Source organism: Zootermopsis nevadensis, unplaced genomic scaffold (genome assembly GCF_977971745.1).
Source record: "Zootermopsis nevadensis isolate Lab colony 2312 unplaced genomic scaffold, Znev_1.0 Znev_ptg000028l, whole genome shotgun sequence".
NCBI lineage: Eukaryota > Metazoa > Arthropoda > Insecta > Blattodea > Termopsidae > Zootermopsis > Zootermopsis nevadensis.
The window spans coordinates 5,876,947-5,890,836 of record NW_028259160.1 but is presented as its reverse complement, the minus strand read 5'-3'; the positions used below and the strand labels follow the sequence as shown (position 1 = coordinate 5,890,836).

Genomic DNA, 13,890 nt, shown 5'->3' with positions numbered 1-13,890 from the left:
AAAGTCATTGCTATATTTGCTTATATTTTTCTTCTGCTATTTATGTTGGTTTGCTTACCTGTATTATAGCTGTTTATATTTACAATTTTATGTGACAGGTACACGTACTTATTCAAAGGGTTGGAGGACCTTCATCTGGATGAACGCATCATGCAGTTCCTTAGCATTGCTAATACAATGATGCAACGCAGCAATTCACCTTCAGAGTCGATGTACAGAGCTCGTCATTATTCAGTGATACCTCTTGGACCTCGCAGTGGACTCATTAGTTGGGTAGATGGTGTTACACCTTTGTTTGGACTTTACAAGAGATGGCAACAGCGAGAAACAGTGACTGTGTCCCTCCGTGGCGGCCAGTCTTCAACAAGTCTCCAAGGAGGCAATGGTGAGTGACTAGAAAGTGGTGTTAAAAATGGCAGTTGTAAGTTGACTTTAAACATGTTAATAATTGGTCAGTTATTATGTTCAATAAAAACAGTTTAGTATGTAATGTTTGTGTTTTAGGCCCAGGGCAGGTTATGCGTCCATCAGAGTTGTTTTACAGTAAACTGACACCCCTTCTGAAGGAAAGAGGTATTTCTAACCTTGACAATCGCAAAGAATGGCCACTGCCAATTCTTCGTCAAGTACTAACTGAGCTTATGGATGAAACTCCAAAGGATCTGTTGGCAAAGTGAGTGCTTTTGGATTATCATTGCCCTGCAGAATAAATGTAGTAGCTTTCTTCCATTGTTATTCTTGTTTTGTTACCTGGTCAGTCCAGTATATTACAAAAGATTGCAAACAGTTTAATTTTTCTGTGTTGTCATTGTGATGAAATGTATGTGGTGCTATTGAGTGGCTTGCAGTGAAAGTCATCTGTCTTCCAGGGAGCTCTGGTGTCACAGTGTGAATGCTGGTAGTTGGTGGCAGACAACTCGGACATACTCCTATTCGGTTGCTGTCATGTCTATAATTGGCTACATCATAGGGCTTGGAGATCGACATCTGGACAACGTCTTGGTTGATTTGTTAACTGGAGAGGTATGCTTTCTGATATAATCCTGATTGAAACTGGGAATAATTTACTTTAGCTGTTACATGTGGTCATTAAATTGGGTGTTCATGAGCTGCATGATACTGTCATAGTATGTATAATGAAAAATGTTTTGGCATAGTGGTTATTATTGTTCATACTTTAAGTGACTGGTGTTTGAATCTTGCTGAGATATTGACCATTCTGAAGTTCTGTCCCTGGAGGTAAATGGCTTTAAAAAGGTCACATCTGAGATCTTACACATTCTTACTAGTTTTTTTCCCCATTTTGTTTCTAATTTGTGTACCATATGTACCATAAATACCAAGCAGTGTGTGAGAATGGATCTGTGAGAAATAGATTTTGAAACTGTGAACTGGCTCTGGACAGAGTACATTGGTGGTCTTTTGTTAAAATTGTGTTTGTAGCAGCAACTTTCTTAAGCGACTGAATAGCTCAACAGCTCAAAGAGGATCCTGTACTACAGTGAAACCTCTATCCATCGTTCCCGGAACTATCGTTTTCCCGGATGCATCGTCCGTTTTGTTCGGTCCCGAATACATCCCATATAAAATAATGTTACATTTTCCCGCTTCTATCGTTCCTCGAACTGTCGTTTTATCGCATCGATCGTTCAAAAATCTTAGTCCCGGCCCACAATTTTCCCGCAATGATCGTTTCTGAGAATTTAAAATGCTGGGTTTAGAGATAAATTAATACCGAAAGACGCATAATGTTTTTGGAATACACAGTAGCGGTAACCTGTTATGTCGCCCAACCAGCACATTCTTTTGGAATGAGGGTCAGCGGTGCAGGGGTGATAGTTGGAGTGAATGGCGGTGCTCATTGTCAGAAATTTTACGATTTTAATTAGGGTGCACTCATATTTCGTTCCAGCGATGCCAGATGGCATGTGCAGTGTGAATTTCTTCACAAATGCTTTTATTATAAGTACAAAGGAAAGGCTGGCGGCACTTTTCATTCTTCTGGTTTATCTCGTTTCCAGCGGTTCAGGGTCTTCTACAGCTACGTTTCGTTGAGTTCGGCAGTAATAGTATTTCCATTCTTCCTGTTATTGTTCGCGAAGAGGGTGGGAGTGGTGAGGTAGAGGAAGACGACGAATGCGAGCCCGAAGCTTTGCCGAGTTTTGCCGAAGCACACGCTGCATTGGCAAAAGTGAAGTCGTTCTTTTATGCGCATAATATTAGTGAACGTGACGAGGAAAACATTTTGAACGTGGAAAGTGCTCTGTTTGGTCTAAAACGTAAAGTTTCGACAAACCAGTTGTCCATTAAAGACTTTTTTGGTAAAAAGAAGTAACTTTGAAAGAGAAACATTGTTTTTTTTTTAAATTTTTAATGCTTTCCCGCATCTATCGTTTTCCCGCATTCATCGTTTTTATTTCCCACCCCCGCCGAAAACGATGCATCGAGGTTTCACTGTATAGAGATATGTGTTCTACAAAGCAGTAATTGGATAATGATTTATGAGAAATTGTCCATTTTAAAAGCGTTGCTGCACCAACATGCTCAGTTTGTTTTGTTGTATTGTGGATCATTTTCAGGTGGTACACATTGACTACAATGTGTGTTTTGAGAAGGGGAAGACTTTAAGGGTGCCAGAGAAGGTTCCTTTTCGCATGACACCGAACATTCGCACTGCCCTTGGTGTTACTGGTGTGGAGGTAAGTGTTGCTGTAATTAGTGTTTATTTATCATTTTGCACTTTTCACAGCCAGTCAGTCACCACTAAGGAAATGCTCGTCTAATACTTGTTTGGTCTTCGTATGTGTCTATCATATGTTGAATGGTAACAGTTCTTGTGGTGTGTTGCATATTATATTTAGTTAATGATGCAACAATATGTAGATGAACTTAGCACACGTATGATGCAGGAGACCTCTTTGGAAAATGTTGACCATGTTAAAACCAGTAATTTTTAGTATGTAGTGCAGTGTAAGTTAGGCAACAATAATTTGTGATGATACAAGGGTCACTCCAAAAGTAATGCACCATATTTTTTTAAAAAATCAATTTTTATTTCACAACTTTGCTATTCACACAGTGGCTAGGTACAGCCTTTAGGAACAAAATGCTACTTTTCAATGTAGTCTCCATCTCTCTGAACTGCCTTATGCCACCTCAGAGCAAGCCATGTATGCCCACACGGTAAAACTCAGGATCAGAGCTTTGGGTCACTTTTTCTCAGATGCCACAAGGGAGTCGTTGTCCTCAAACTTTGTCCCACGAATGTTGTCTTTCGGTTTACCGAACAGGCAATAATCTGATGGTACCAGATCAGGACTGTATGGTGGGTGTGGCAACACTGTCCACCTCAATTTTGTGATTGCCTCTGTGGTTCTCAGACTGACGTGCTTCTGTCAGTTGCTGCAGGACCCACCTCCCACAGACCTTTGAAAACCCCAACTGTTCCTATATTCTGCACACACTGTCTTCTGCTATGTCCAGTCAGAGTGATAATTGTTTCATGGTGATGACAATAGCAAATATTGTTTTTATGTATCACATAGTTAATGAGGGAAAAGAAGAATGAACATATAAGTTTTGGTTGGGAAACCTTAAAGGAAAAGACCACTTGTGCAATATAGGCATAGCTGTAGAATAATATTAAGATATGTCACAGGAATAAGGTGTGAAGTTGTGGAGTGGATTAAACTGGTTTAGAATAATATCTGGTGGTGTTGGTATTACTGAAGGTTGAGATATAGCTTTCAGGGCCATAATGTTCATTCGGTGTCATGGAAGTTTAAGTTGTTAAAAAATCTTTTAGGAACTCACACACATGCATGTTGAGAGACATGGAAGAGATAGAAATGGAAATTCTTTTTTGTAAGTTTGATGTTTACAGAAAAGTCTGTGCTATTGCTTGACTTGGATTTGAATAACTTTCTATCCCCCTCTGTCACTATTTATTTATTTACTTATTTGGTTATCTCAACATTTAGTACATATCTGCATTTTATATTGGGGTGTGATTCGTACAGAGTGAAATGATTTATGGTGAAACAGTCCTGGTGTTAATTTATTGTAAGAAAGAGTGTTGAAGTGCTTGTAGTTAAAGCTTTTATTCAGTATTAGTAATTTCTATTCTACATAAATACAGCATTAAGATTCAGAAGTTCAAAAACAAAGTACTTCAATATTTTTTATCAGGACATTCAATTATTTACACTTTTTTGATTTTATGCATGTTTTCCATCAGTTACATATGCTGTAATGAAATTTACCTTTGGTTTAAATCAGAAGGAATATTAATGATACCACTGATAGATATTACAGACAAATTGCACTGAATATGTGATGTTCACAAACTAATATCCAATGAATTATCCCAGACATTTTCTTCTTTGTATGTATTTGCAATGAGACATTAATATCATGTTTTATTTTTGTAAAGATTTAAAACACTTTTCCCACATAAATGACGTTCAGTATCTCTCTCATGTGATTTAGTGGTGTTTTCACAAGACAACTTCTGTGTGCAAAAGTGACTTTAGAAATCCAGCCTTGAAACATTAATATAACTTTTTCTGAATTGTTTAGTTGCTAATTTCATTATTTAAAACTTAGTGTGATGATATTAAATGAGCAGTCTGTCATAACACAATTTGCTGACCTAGATTTTTAAGGTCCCAGCAGGTATAGAATAATGAGATGTGATATTTTGTGACATATTTGCATATCAGTTACTTGTTGTCTGCTGTTCACTGCCGTCTGTATATGTGCCAATTGTCTGAAGTGAAATCTTATTTGCTAAGATGAATGATGGGGTGACAGATATTCTGTTGGGTGAACGACAGTGAAGAAGTCTTTTGATAGCTTGACGGAATTCTGAGTTCTTCCAGGCATAGATCATTGGATTCATGCATGAATTGGCCATTGCCATTGAGAATGCTGCTTTGTAGCCAATGCTGATGTCACTGGTACATACCCCAGACAGTATAATGCAGGCTATAATCATATATGGCAACCAGCACACAGAAAAACTGCCCAGTACCAATAACACAACCTGCAAACAAAATACAAAACAGTTGTAGTTAAATTACAAGATATGAAGCTCCATCTAAAGACTGAAGTTGTGATAACATGCTGGCTGTTTGTCAATGACGCACATCTAGGGCAGAAACAGATGAATATGAAATATTTGTTTAATGGTGATTGGCAGGGAAAACCAAATGAACCTGCCCCATTGTCACTTTATTCTCCATAAAAGCTCATTTAGAAACCGTGACATTGAAACTGGGTTTATTTTGTAAGAAGTCTGCATCTTTCTAAGCTACAGCTAGAGTGTTTGAAACTGTTAAAGTCTGGCAGGTGTTTTTGTACTAACAATAATTCATTTTGATATTCTTGTATACTGTGGGCATTGTTAAAAGAAATAGTATCTTTGAGGGAAAGCATAGTGACACATTATGAACACATCTTCTTGTCCACTTGTACCTGACCTGACTGGATTTCCAATCGGAAGGACCTCCTCCATGGAGATAATTTGTCTCTTGTAACCTGCGTGCTTGATTCATTGCTTCTCGCCATATCTTCCAGTATATTACAAACATGGCCACCCATAGTAGGAGAAATAATGGCAGCATAATGTAAACAAAGTAGTTTGGTGCCATGACGTGTTCTATTTCACATTCATCATTTGCTGACCAATTATTCCAATAAATTGGCATTGTGGACAGTGCTACAGCTGTGCACCAGCCTGTAGCTATCATTACTGTGGCCACCCTGTAAAATGAGCAGAACGTTTAGTCTGTTAACATTCAACAAATTTGTCTTTACAGTTTATATTATTTTTGATTGATTTGTGATTTATTTAGAGATGTATTGTCATTGGTTGTACAATGCCAATTGATATAATGATTCTAAATGATTATTTAAAGAGAATGAAATTAATCAGTCATGGTACTGTCCCAGCATTTGGAGACTAAGGGAAGTATTGAAAACCTCATAATAACAAATCTCTGGACTGGGTATCAAACCTGGGACATTCTGAATATGAAGCAGGAGTGCTAACCACAGCACTGTACCATTTGGTGACAGTTTGTATAGAATAATTAAATTTCAAATGTGTTTGGAATAATTTATGCACTTTTGAGACAGAAGACCACAAGAAATACATGAGTTAAGTTTCAGCCACTTATATTTTTTCAGTGCATAAAGAAGCATCAAGATGTCTTATTCTTACAGTATCTTTACCAGTTATATGCGTATCTGCATGGTGTTTCTTACAAGTTACGGTGCAAAAATTTATTGGTTGGAATTACATTTTCTGTGCATTTGCTATGCAGTATTCAATACAATACGTTAAATATAAAATAGTTGTATATTGCTATGTTTTAGGGACTGACGTAATGCTGTCTATTGATGAAGACTTTAAACTAGTATTTTAACATTTTAAACCCTGGTGGTAACTATGCATCATGTGCTTTAACGATCAGTAACTACAAATTGTGTATTTATGGGTTTTGTGTGATGCTCTGTGCAAACAGTTATTTCTCTAAACAATATTAACCAGTTTGTTTTTTATAATGGTGAATTGCTATATTTTCTTAGAGTTAAAACTGAATTCTTAAATATTATGCAGAGTAGCTTTTGTGTTTCAAAAATATAGATGGAAGGTGTCACGGATTGTTGCTGTAATTACCTCTGTGATAAGTGTTATTGGGCTTGTGAAACTTTGGATCCAACTGAAGGCACTGCTTGCTTAATTTATAATGCATTATTAAAAATGACCCTGTTATTTAGCAGTATGTAATCATTGCACCTTGAAGCAAGGAAACAAGACATGTTACATTTCCAATAAACTGGTGTGTAGTGATGCCATTTTACATACCTGTGTGTTATTAATCTGCAGTAGTGTAGTGGGTAGACTATGGAGATATATCTGTCAACGGCTATTATGATTAGATTACACACAGAGGCTGTACATCCTAGAGCAAGTAGTACAAATCGTAGAATACACCTTTCCTTGTCTTGTCCAAGTGCTTCATAGAGGTAGAAAGCAATGTGATATGGCAGAGTGAGTCCAACAACTAAGTCAGATATTGCTAAGCTTAGAACAAAATGGTTTGACATAACATTAGAGAGACGTCTGCTGCATCGAATTGCCATAATAGTGAGTGTGTTGCCGCAAAGAATAATCACCAGAAGGGCACAGTCTAAGATGCTCCACAATGTGTGTGAGTTAAGTGTTTTATCTATGGAACTAATGTTATTGAAATGTTCACAAGGCATTTTGATATATTTATCACCATGAATAATACATTATTTGGCAGCCATTTGTTTGCAGTGTATTTTTCAGGACGTTTTAGGTGTAGTCTGCCACTGTTCACAGCAAAATTATTTTCTTCTGTATTGTAAACATTCAGGTTGAAAGTCACTTGTTCACATAGCACAGATTTTAAATTAAGTTCAATTTGAAGTGAGTCTCAGTAGCTATAGGAACTTTTCTTGATGGCTTTTTATAATTCTCTGTGTTTCATATCCCAGGGCACCTGAAATTATATATTTTACATCACAATTGTATAGATGTTTCTTTATAAGATACAGTCTATGTTCTTTATCATAGAAAGCGTATAAAGTGAATGCATTGCAGGAAAGTTATTTTTGCTTGGTTGCATGTTTTATCTCTGAAATTATTCGACATGTTTGAATAAAGGTAGCTATTGAAGGTCTACGCTGAAAGTGGTTGGGTGAATTTGATTCTTATCTGTATCTACCTAATATAAACCATGCTTTACATGTGTGTCAGATATTATCTTTCCATAAGAGTACAGCACAGAATGAATTTGAAAAGAAACAGTAATTCTAACACTTTTGTGTAATAACAGAATTTGTACCTTTTATAAATTAACATGTGACTGTGTATAGAGATGCAAAAGTTACAGTCCAGAAACTGCACGCTTTAAAGTAGAATGACTCTTCCACTTCTTTTTTCAGCTGCACATCACTGTTTGTATAGAAACAAACATACACACACACACACACACATGTAACCTTTATAAACTTCATGTTTGACACTGTTATCATGTATGTAATATTTAACCAACTGGCTTACTTTGAGGGCTGCAAGATATCTTCCCATTATTGGGGTGACTAATGCTACTTTGATGGCAGTGAATGTGACCAAATGAAAACCAGAATAGCATACTTGTAGGACAGCACATGCAGTTACTTATACAGATCACACTGATTTTGATGGATCTGTATGTAAAGGTATAAAATAGCAAAGAACACGTTTAGAAACTGTGTTCTTTGAAATGGATTGCTCTTCTCTCTAGAAGATGATAGAGTCAGAGGTACTTAAGAAAACAGCCGACAGACTTGTATGTACAACTTTTTTTTTTCCATTTCCACTGGCTGTTGTCCAGATGTGGGGTCCACCAACTAATATTAGATTCAGTTTTATTATGGCTTATCTGAACTTAAGAAAAGATTATTGCTCTTATGGGTACAGCACCACAGTGCAGAGTGTGATAAAGCATGATGCCCAGGTACATACAGTACAGACTACAAGTTAAAAGTGTAGCCAGTATGAAATCAAATTTTGAAATGAGCCTTTAATCCTATTATCAACTGAAGTGGTAGATATAGAAATAGGTAACATACCTGTACAATTTATTGAAGAGGCATTGCCCCTGCTATAAAACATGAACCCCTTGAAATTCCTGTTGTTTCAGTAGTTTCATTTGCAGTCCAGGTTATGTTTTTCTTGGGAATTGTACTTAACATAAACATGTTTAAAAAGGAATTGTTCTTTTCTTCTAAGTATTCCACTTGTGAACTTCACAAAACCAGCATTACCCATTTTTAACAGTGCACACTTTATTTCTGTGATAAAACAGTGATGATTTAAATTGTACTGGAGAAGACAAACTTTCTGAAATAGTATACCAAAAGCTAAAATAAAGAATTATAAAGTAATAAAATTGTCATATTGCAAGGCAATAAATGCTATAAGCATTATAATTTACTCCCAATAGTATTTTCATTTAGTTTTTAAACATACGTGCTGCTAATCTTACCGTGTTTATGCATAGAGTTACTCCTTCAAAAATTGTTTAATTAAATAGGATTCATAATGTTGATTAACAGTTTCTGCAAGCAGTACTGCCCACAATTTGTTGATTTCATCACATGTTCACTAAATGTTATAGCTGTTCAAGCTTAGCTGGCCAGTTTTATAGTAATGATATCTCTGTACTGAAATGTACCAGAGTTTCAGGACACAAAAATATTTCCCCAGACACCTGTTTATTTCCCCTACTAAAAATACTAATTAGTTGTAATGGCAATGATAAAGTGAGTGTTGGTGCTATAATCCTTTGGGTCTCTCACTCTTTGAAGCTGCCTAGTCTTTGTTTGCTTTGTAGGCTTTTCCCCTGTGTGATTGATACAGGTGTATTAATCCATTTGCTTACTCAGCATGCGGTAAGCACTGAAAACACAAAGAGTGAAAGATAATGGAGAATTGTGAAGCAAATCAATATTGGAACAATATTGAAATTAGTGGGAAGTGGAAGGTCATGTAATTTGCCATGTTGACACCATGGTAATGTGACTTGATTGTTGGTGGTATAGATTTGAACTACAAAGAATCTGAAACTAAAAAATAAGAGTTAGTATGTATGAATTTGGTTTTCATTGTTTTGACTAGATTTAATTTGCATATTAGTACGGAGAGCATTACCCATTTAAAGAAAATACTATCTGCAAAAGGATAGGAATGCTTCTGTCAGCATGAGGTTTGTTATGTAAACAAGATAAACTACGAGAAGATGGAAATGTCTCCACATTCTGGAATTCATTTTATTTTTCTTCATTGACTGTGGCATTATTGAATACTTACAACTATTCATCCACTCAAGTTTAATGTACAAAAGCTTTATCAGTTGATATGATCACATAAAGTAGAAAGAAACCGATTAGAAAATTTGTTGTATGAATCAAATACTTATGATTTTGCATATACATGGTACTCATAATGATATCGTATGAAAGTACCTGCATGAAATCAATTCAAAGATTTCCATTGAATTAATTTAAATTATCACAAAACTTCTTTCCAAATATGCTATAATACCTGTGACCCTACTAAGAAACTATTTCCACTTTCATCCAGTAATGTATTGCAGTTATAGTGATAGCTGTTGTGGTTCAAATAGGTTGACATTCCACATCTGTCAGAGCGTGCCAGTGAATATAGTGTAAGAGTAAATGTTTGTAAAATTATTTTTTCAAACAATTTGCTTCTGTGAGGTTTAATAATTTCATTATATTTGTCAAGGGACTTTAATACACTGAAGCTAAACACACAGTGTCATAATTTTAGATTGATTAGTTCTTTGTGATGGGTGGAGTAGGGAATTGGTTGTCTTTCCACCACTCATCTGCTGATATAAAGCACTCTACTCCTGCTTTATTACAAATTGATTTATTAAATGGGCAGAGCAGTTGTTATCATATGATCACAGTCTATAGCATGTTATGTGTATGTGGCTGTACATGTAGGATGAAACTGCTTACACAGTTAGATTATAATAACTGCTTGTGATAAACTGCTCTGCATGGTTTCAGTTTTAGTGCCTCTAATCTTATTATTTATCTCTGACCATTAGATTATCAGCCCTATGAAGATACTAAATGTTGCAGTCTAGACATTAGCATGTCTGAAGTTAAAATCTTGCCCTGGAGACCACTGTCCTGACTAATGCTGTTTGTGATTTTTCTCAATCTTTCCAGGCATATGCTGCTATAGTCCCTCAAAATAGGCCATCATCTCTTAATTCCACACACTTCCCATTTAATTATTCACATTGAGTACTGGTTGGATCTTCTGCTTTATGTATAAGAGGTCTGGTCTTTAAACCTCAGGCCTAAATAGGCTGTCCTGTCAAGGAATTTTCATAGTTTGCCTTCAGTCACATTCTGGGGTTGTACCTCAAAACAAGCCAAGACAGTTTTAATATTCTTCCTAATCCATTATCCATGGTAATTCTGTCATTAAATAGTGTGTGACTTAAACACCTGTTTAAGGATTATTAAAGTAACCTATGAAAAACAAAGCTTGTCATGGATAAACTTAGAGTGTAGAACAGGACTTCAGGACTTTAGTGGAGGACTGTAGTTAAAATATTGGCTGTGATACTGGCTTCTTTGAATAACACTTTTTGTGACTTAGCTTAGTCCTTTTGTGTGTCCTCAGAAAGTGCCTTTAAACATACATGACTGCTTGATCCCACATTCTACCAATTCATTTAATTTCTCATTCAACCCAATGTAACTTTGTAGTCAAGAAACATCAAAGAAAGAATAAAGTGATGTGTTTCTGGAATGCTAATTTTTGTATTAAAAGGAGTTGTGGCTGACTTGAACTTTCATTCTAAAATAGCATCTCTACCACCCAACCAACTAAAAGCAAAACATGTTCTGAAAATATTTATTTCTGGATTGAATACGGGAATCCGTTCATGATGAACACAGTGGAAATACACATATAACCAACACACATCTTTTGACACAAGTATGAATGACAGTGCAGGTCAGTTATGATTTTACTTTAGTCTGTGGCTTGTTTATGTATTTTAAAATTCCTCACTTAAGTTGCAAGACTTTTAACAAAGTAGTTTTTATTAGGGTGCTCTTTTCACTTATGGTGCATCCAGCCTTAAAAATATTGTGTTGCCTCAGCAGACTTTTATTTTTTAATAGTACCACTCACAATCTTGCATTTTATATTCTTGTCTTCTAACAACATTTAGAAATGTCTCAGGCTGGCTGAGGAGAAATGAGAGATTAACTCAGATACCAATTTCAAAGAGTGCAAGTTGTTGTTTGTACAAGAGTAATGCCAAAGGATGTATATAGTGGTATAAAAAATTAAATTATCCATTTTTAAATATTATCTTGCAAAAGTTGGTTGTTCTAACTGAATGCAGTTCTCTGAACTTCTATGAGTATAATTTACTACAATTTATTACCATAAGTATTTTTCACACATTTTGGCATGTTAGCTATCATCAGTATTTCCCCCCCAATCCTTTGAAGTCAAAGCTCATGTAAATAATATTTAAAACTTCTTTTACTACTTCAAAGGAAACACAACCCATCTCCATTTGAAAGATCACTTGGTTAATGCTGCTTAAGGTAATAATAATGCTTTGAGAATCATACAATGTCTAAATACGCTCTGGGCAGAATGCTGTTATTTGTTAAAGCAGATGCTACATACCACTGGATCTTAAAAGGTTAATTGTGTTTTGATGATATCATACTCCTTATTTAAGGAACATTGGTAAACAACATTGGAATCAAGAACAACAACAATCTGACTGGTTAATATTGAAGATTTAGCATTATACAGTGCATTTTACTTTATTCAAGCCCCATTGTCATTTTTAACCGCACATTAGAATAGGATGTCACAAAACTGAATAAATATGTCTCTTGTTGCATTAAGTGGTGGTATTGCTGATGAAGTCTTTTCCTTTGATTATTCTAATAATTACTATATAACTAAATCATTTTAAACTGCACAACATCAAAAAGTCTTGAAGTAATCAATCTCACTACCACACTTTCATTACTACTGTAAAAATTAGCCACATAACATATAGTCTCATGTTAAACACTTGAATATTGAACTTCAGTGATGATATTGCACCTTATTCAAGGTTAACAAGTCATGCTTATAGCTGCAGGCAGTTTTAGCATGATGGCTAATTTGTTCAGCTTCACAATTCTGTGTACATCAATTCATTGTTGGTCCCAGTAGTGAATCAAATCTGCGAAATGTGTGGTCTTGCATGAAACGTGCTGCGAATAGTTTGCTGGCTTCCAGTCAATAAGAACTGTTTCTCTCCTCATTGGCTACATGGCTAGCATCAGAAAGTATTTGTTTGTTACACCTTTGTACATGCTGACACTAGAGGTCTTCATCACAAGTTAACCATACTAATGGTTACTATACATTTGCCATTCTTGACCTTTCAGAGACGTGTGCTTAGCCAGTTTTGTGCCCAGGGTTGGGCCATCATATGTAAATTATCTATGAGACGTTGTGAAGGAGAATTCTGTTTAGGAAAGGGAGATATGAACTGCATTCTAAAGTGTTTAATGTAGTATTATAAATATTTTTGTAGGTTCTGAAGTGTTTCTTGTTTAAACCCCTATTAGAGAGAGAGAGAGTGAGTGAGTGCTTGTGTGCTTACATGCATACACAATCTCCTCTATTTAAAATTCTTACCAAAACATAGCTGCTGGACATTCACATGCTTTATGTAGTATGTGTTGTGTTATGTTGTAAATCAAATTGAAAATTGCAGAAACCAGTTTATTGTCATAACATTGTGAAAGTCTGGGTGAATCAATTAACACTTTAAGTTTATACTACAATCAGCATGGGTAGCATGTATACATTTTATAAATGCTTGATTTATTTGTGTTTTAAAAAGTGTCTACCCTGCTGTCCTGCAAAGAAGCTGGCCCAGTCTTTGGTGGAATAATATGTATCACTTCTAACACATTCAGTTCCACAGTCATAATAAATTTTTAATTTGCATACATTTGAATATCTTTTTATTTGTTGTAGGGTTTAGACTTTATTCTTGCAGTTTATATATGAGTACAGTTTATTGAAACACCGAGGCATTTTATTGGAAATGATACTAGATTAGACCTACTAGCATGCTATGAGAGTCTGCCTGTAGAATCTTTTATCTCCTGTAGTTTGTTAGTTTTTTTATTAAACTTATGAATATTGGCACTTGCCATTTACTGTTGTTAATTGACTTGAACTGAAAATTTTAATTTTATGCAGGATTACCTGAAGTTAGCTGTTTCTCATTTCTTGTT

General features: G+C 35.5%; 2 protein-coding genes across 6 annotated transcripts in view; one reads left to right on the top strand and one right to left on the bottom strand.

Moving 5' to 3' along the window:
- The window catches only part of nonC (serine/threonine-protein kinase Smg1), an 81,504-nt gene that overhangs the window by 35,487 nt on the left and 32,127 nt on the right, over positions 1–13,890 (top strand). The window contains exons 33-36 of the mRNA XM_022076819.2: positions 99–385; positions 505–673; positions 870–1,023; positions 2,580–2,699. Of these exons, the coding sequence (XP_021932511.1) occupies positions 99–385; positions 505–673; positions 870–1,023; positions 2,580–2,699 (730 nt within the window). The remainder of the gene's footprint in view (positions 1–98; positions 386–504; positions 674–869; positions 1,024–2,579; positions 2,700–13,890) is intronic.
- On the bottom strand, positions 4,085–13,003 carry mAChR-C (muscarinic Acetylcholine Receptor, C-type). 5 transcript variants are annotated; one of them, XM_022076847.2, is made up of 5 exons: positions 9,063–13,003; positions 8,647–8,917; positions 6,872–7,532; positions 5,481–5,763; positions 4,085–5,044 (listed from the first exon to the last, which is right to left on the bottom strand). In XM_022076847.2, the coding sequence occupies exons 3-5, from the start codon at positions 7,270–7,272 to the stop codon at positions 4,718–4,720; spliced, it is 1,011 nt and encodes a 336-aa protein (XP_021932539.1). In that variant the 5' UTR covers positions 7,273–7,532; positions 8,647–8,917; positions 9,063–13,003; the 3' UTR covers positions 4,085–4,717. The 5 variants fall into 5 exon arrangements, with proteins under 5 accessions (XP_021932539.1, XP_087213273.1, XP_021932538.1 ...); XM_087357147.1 differs by having other exon boundaries at positions 12,269–13,003; XM_022076846.2 differs by having other exon boundaries at positions 8,647–13,003.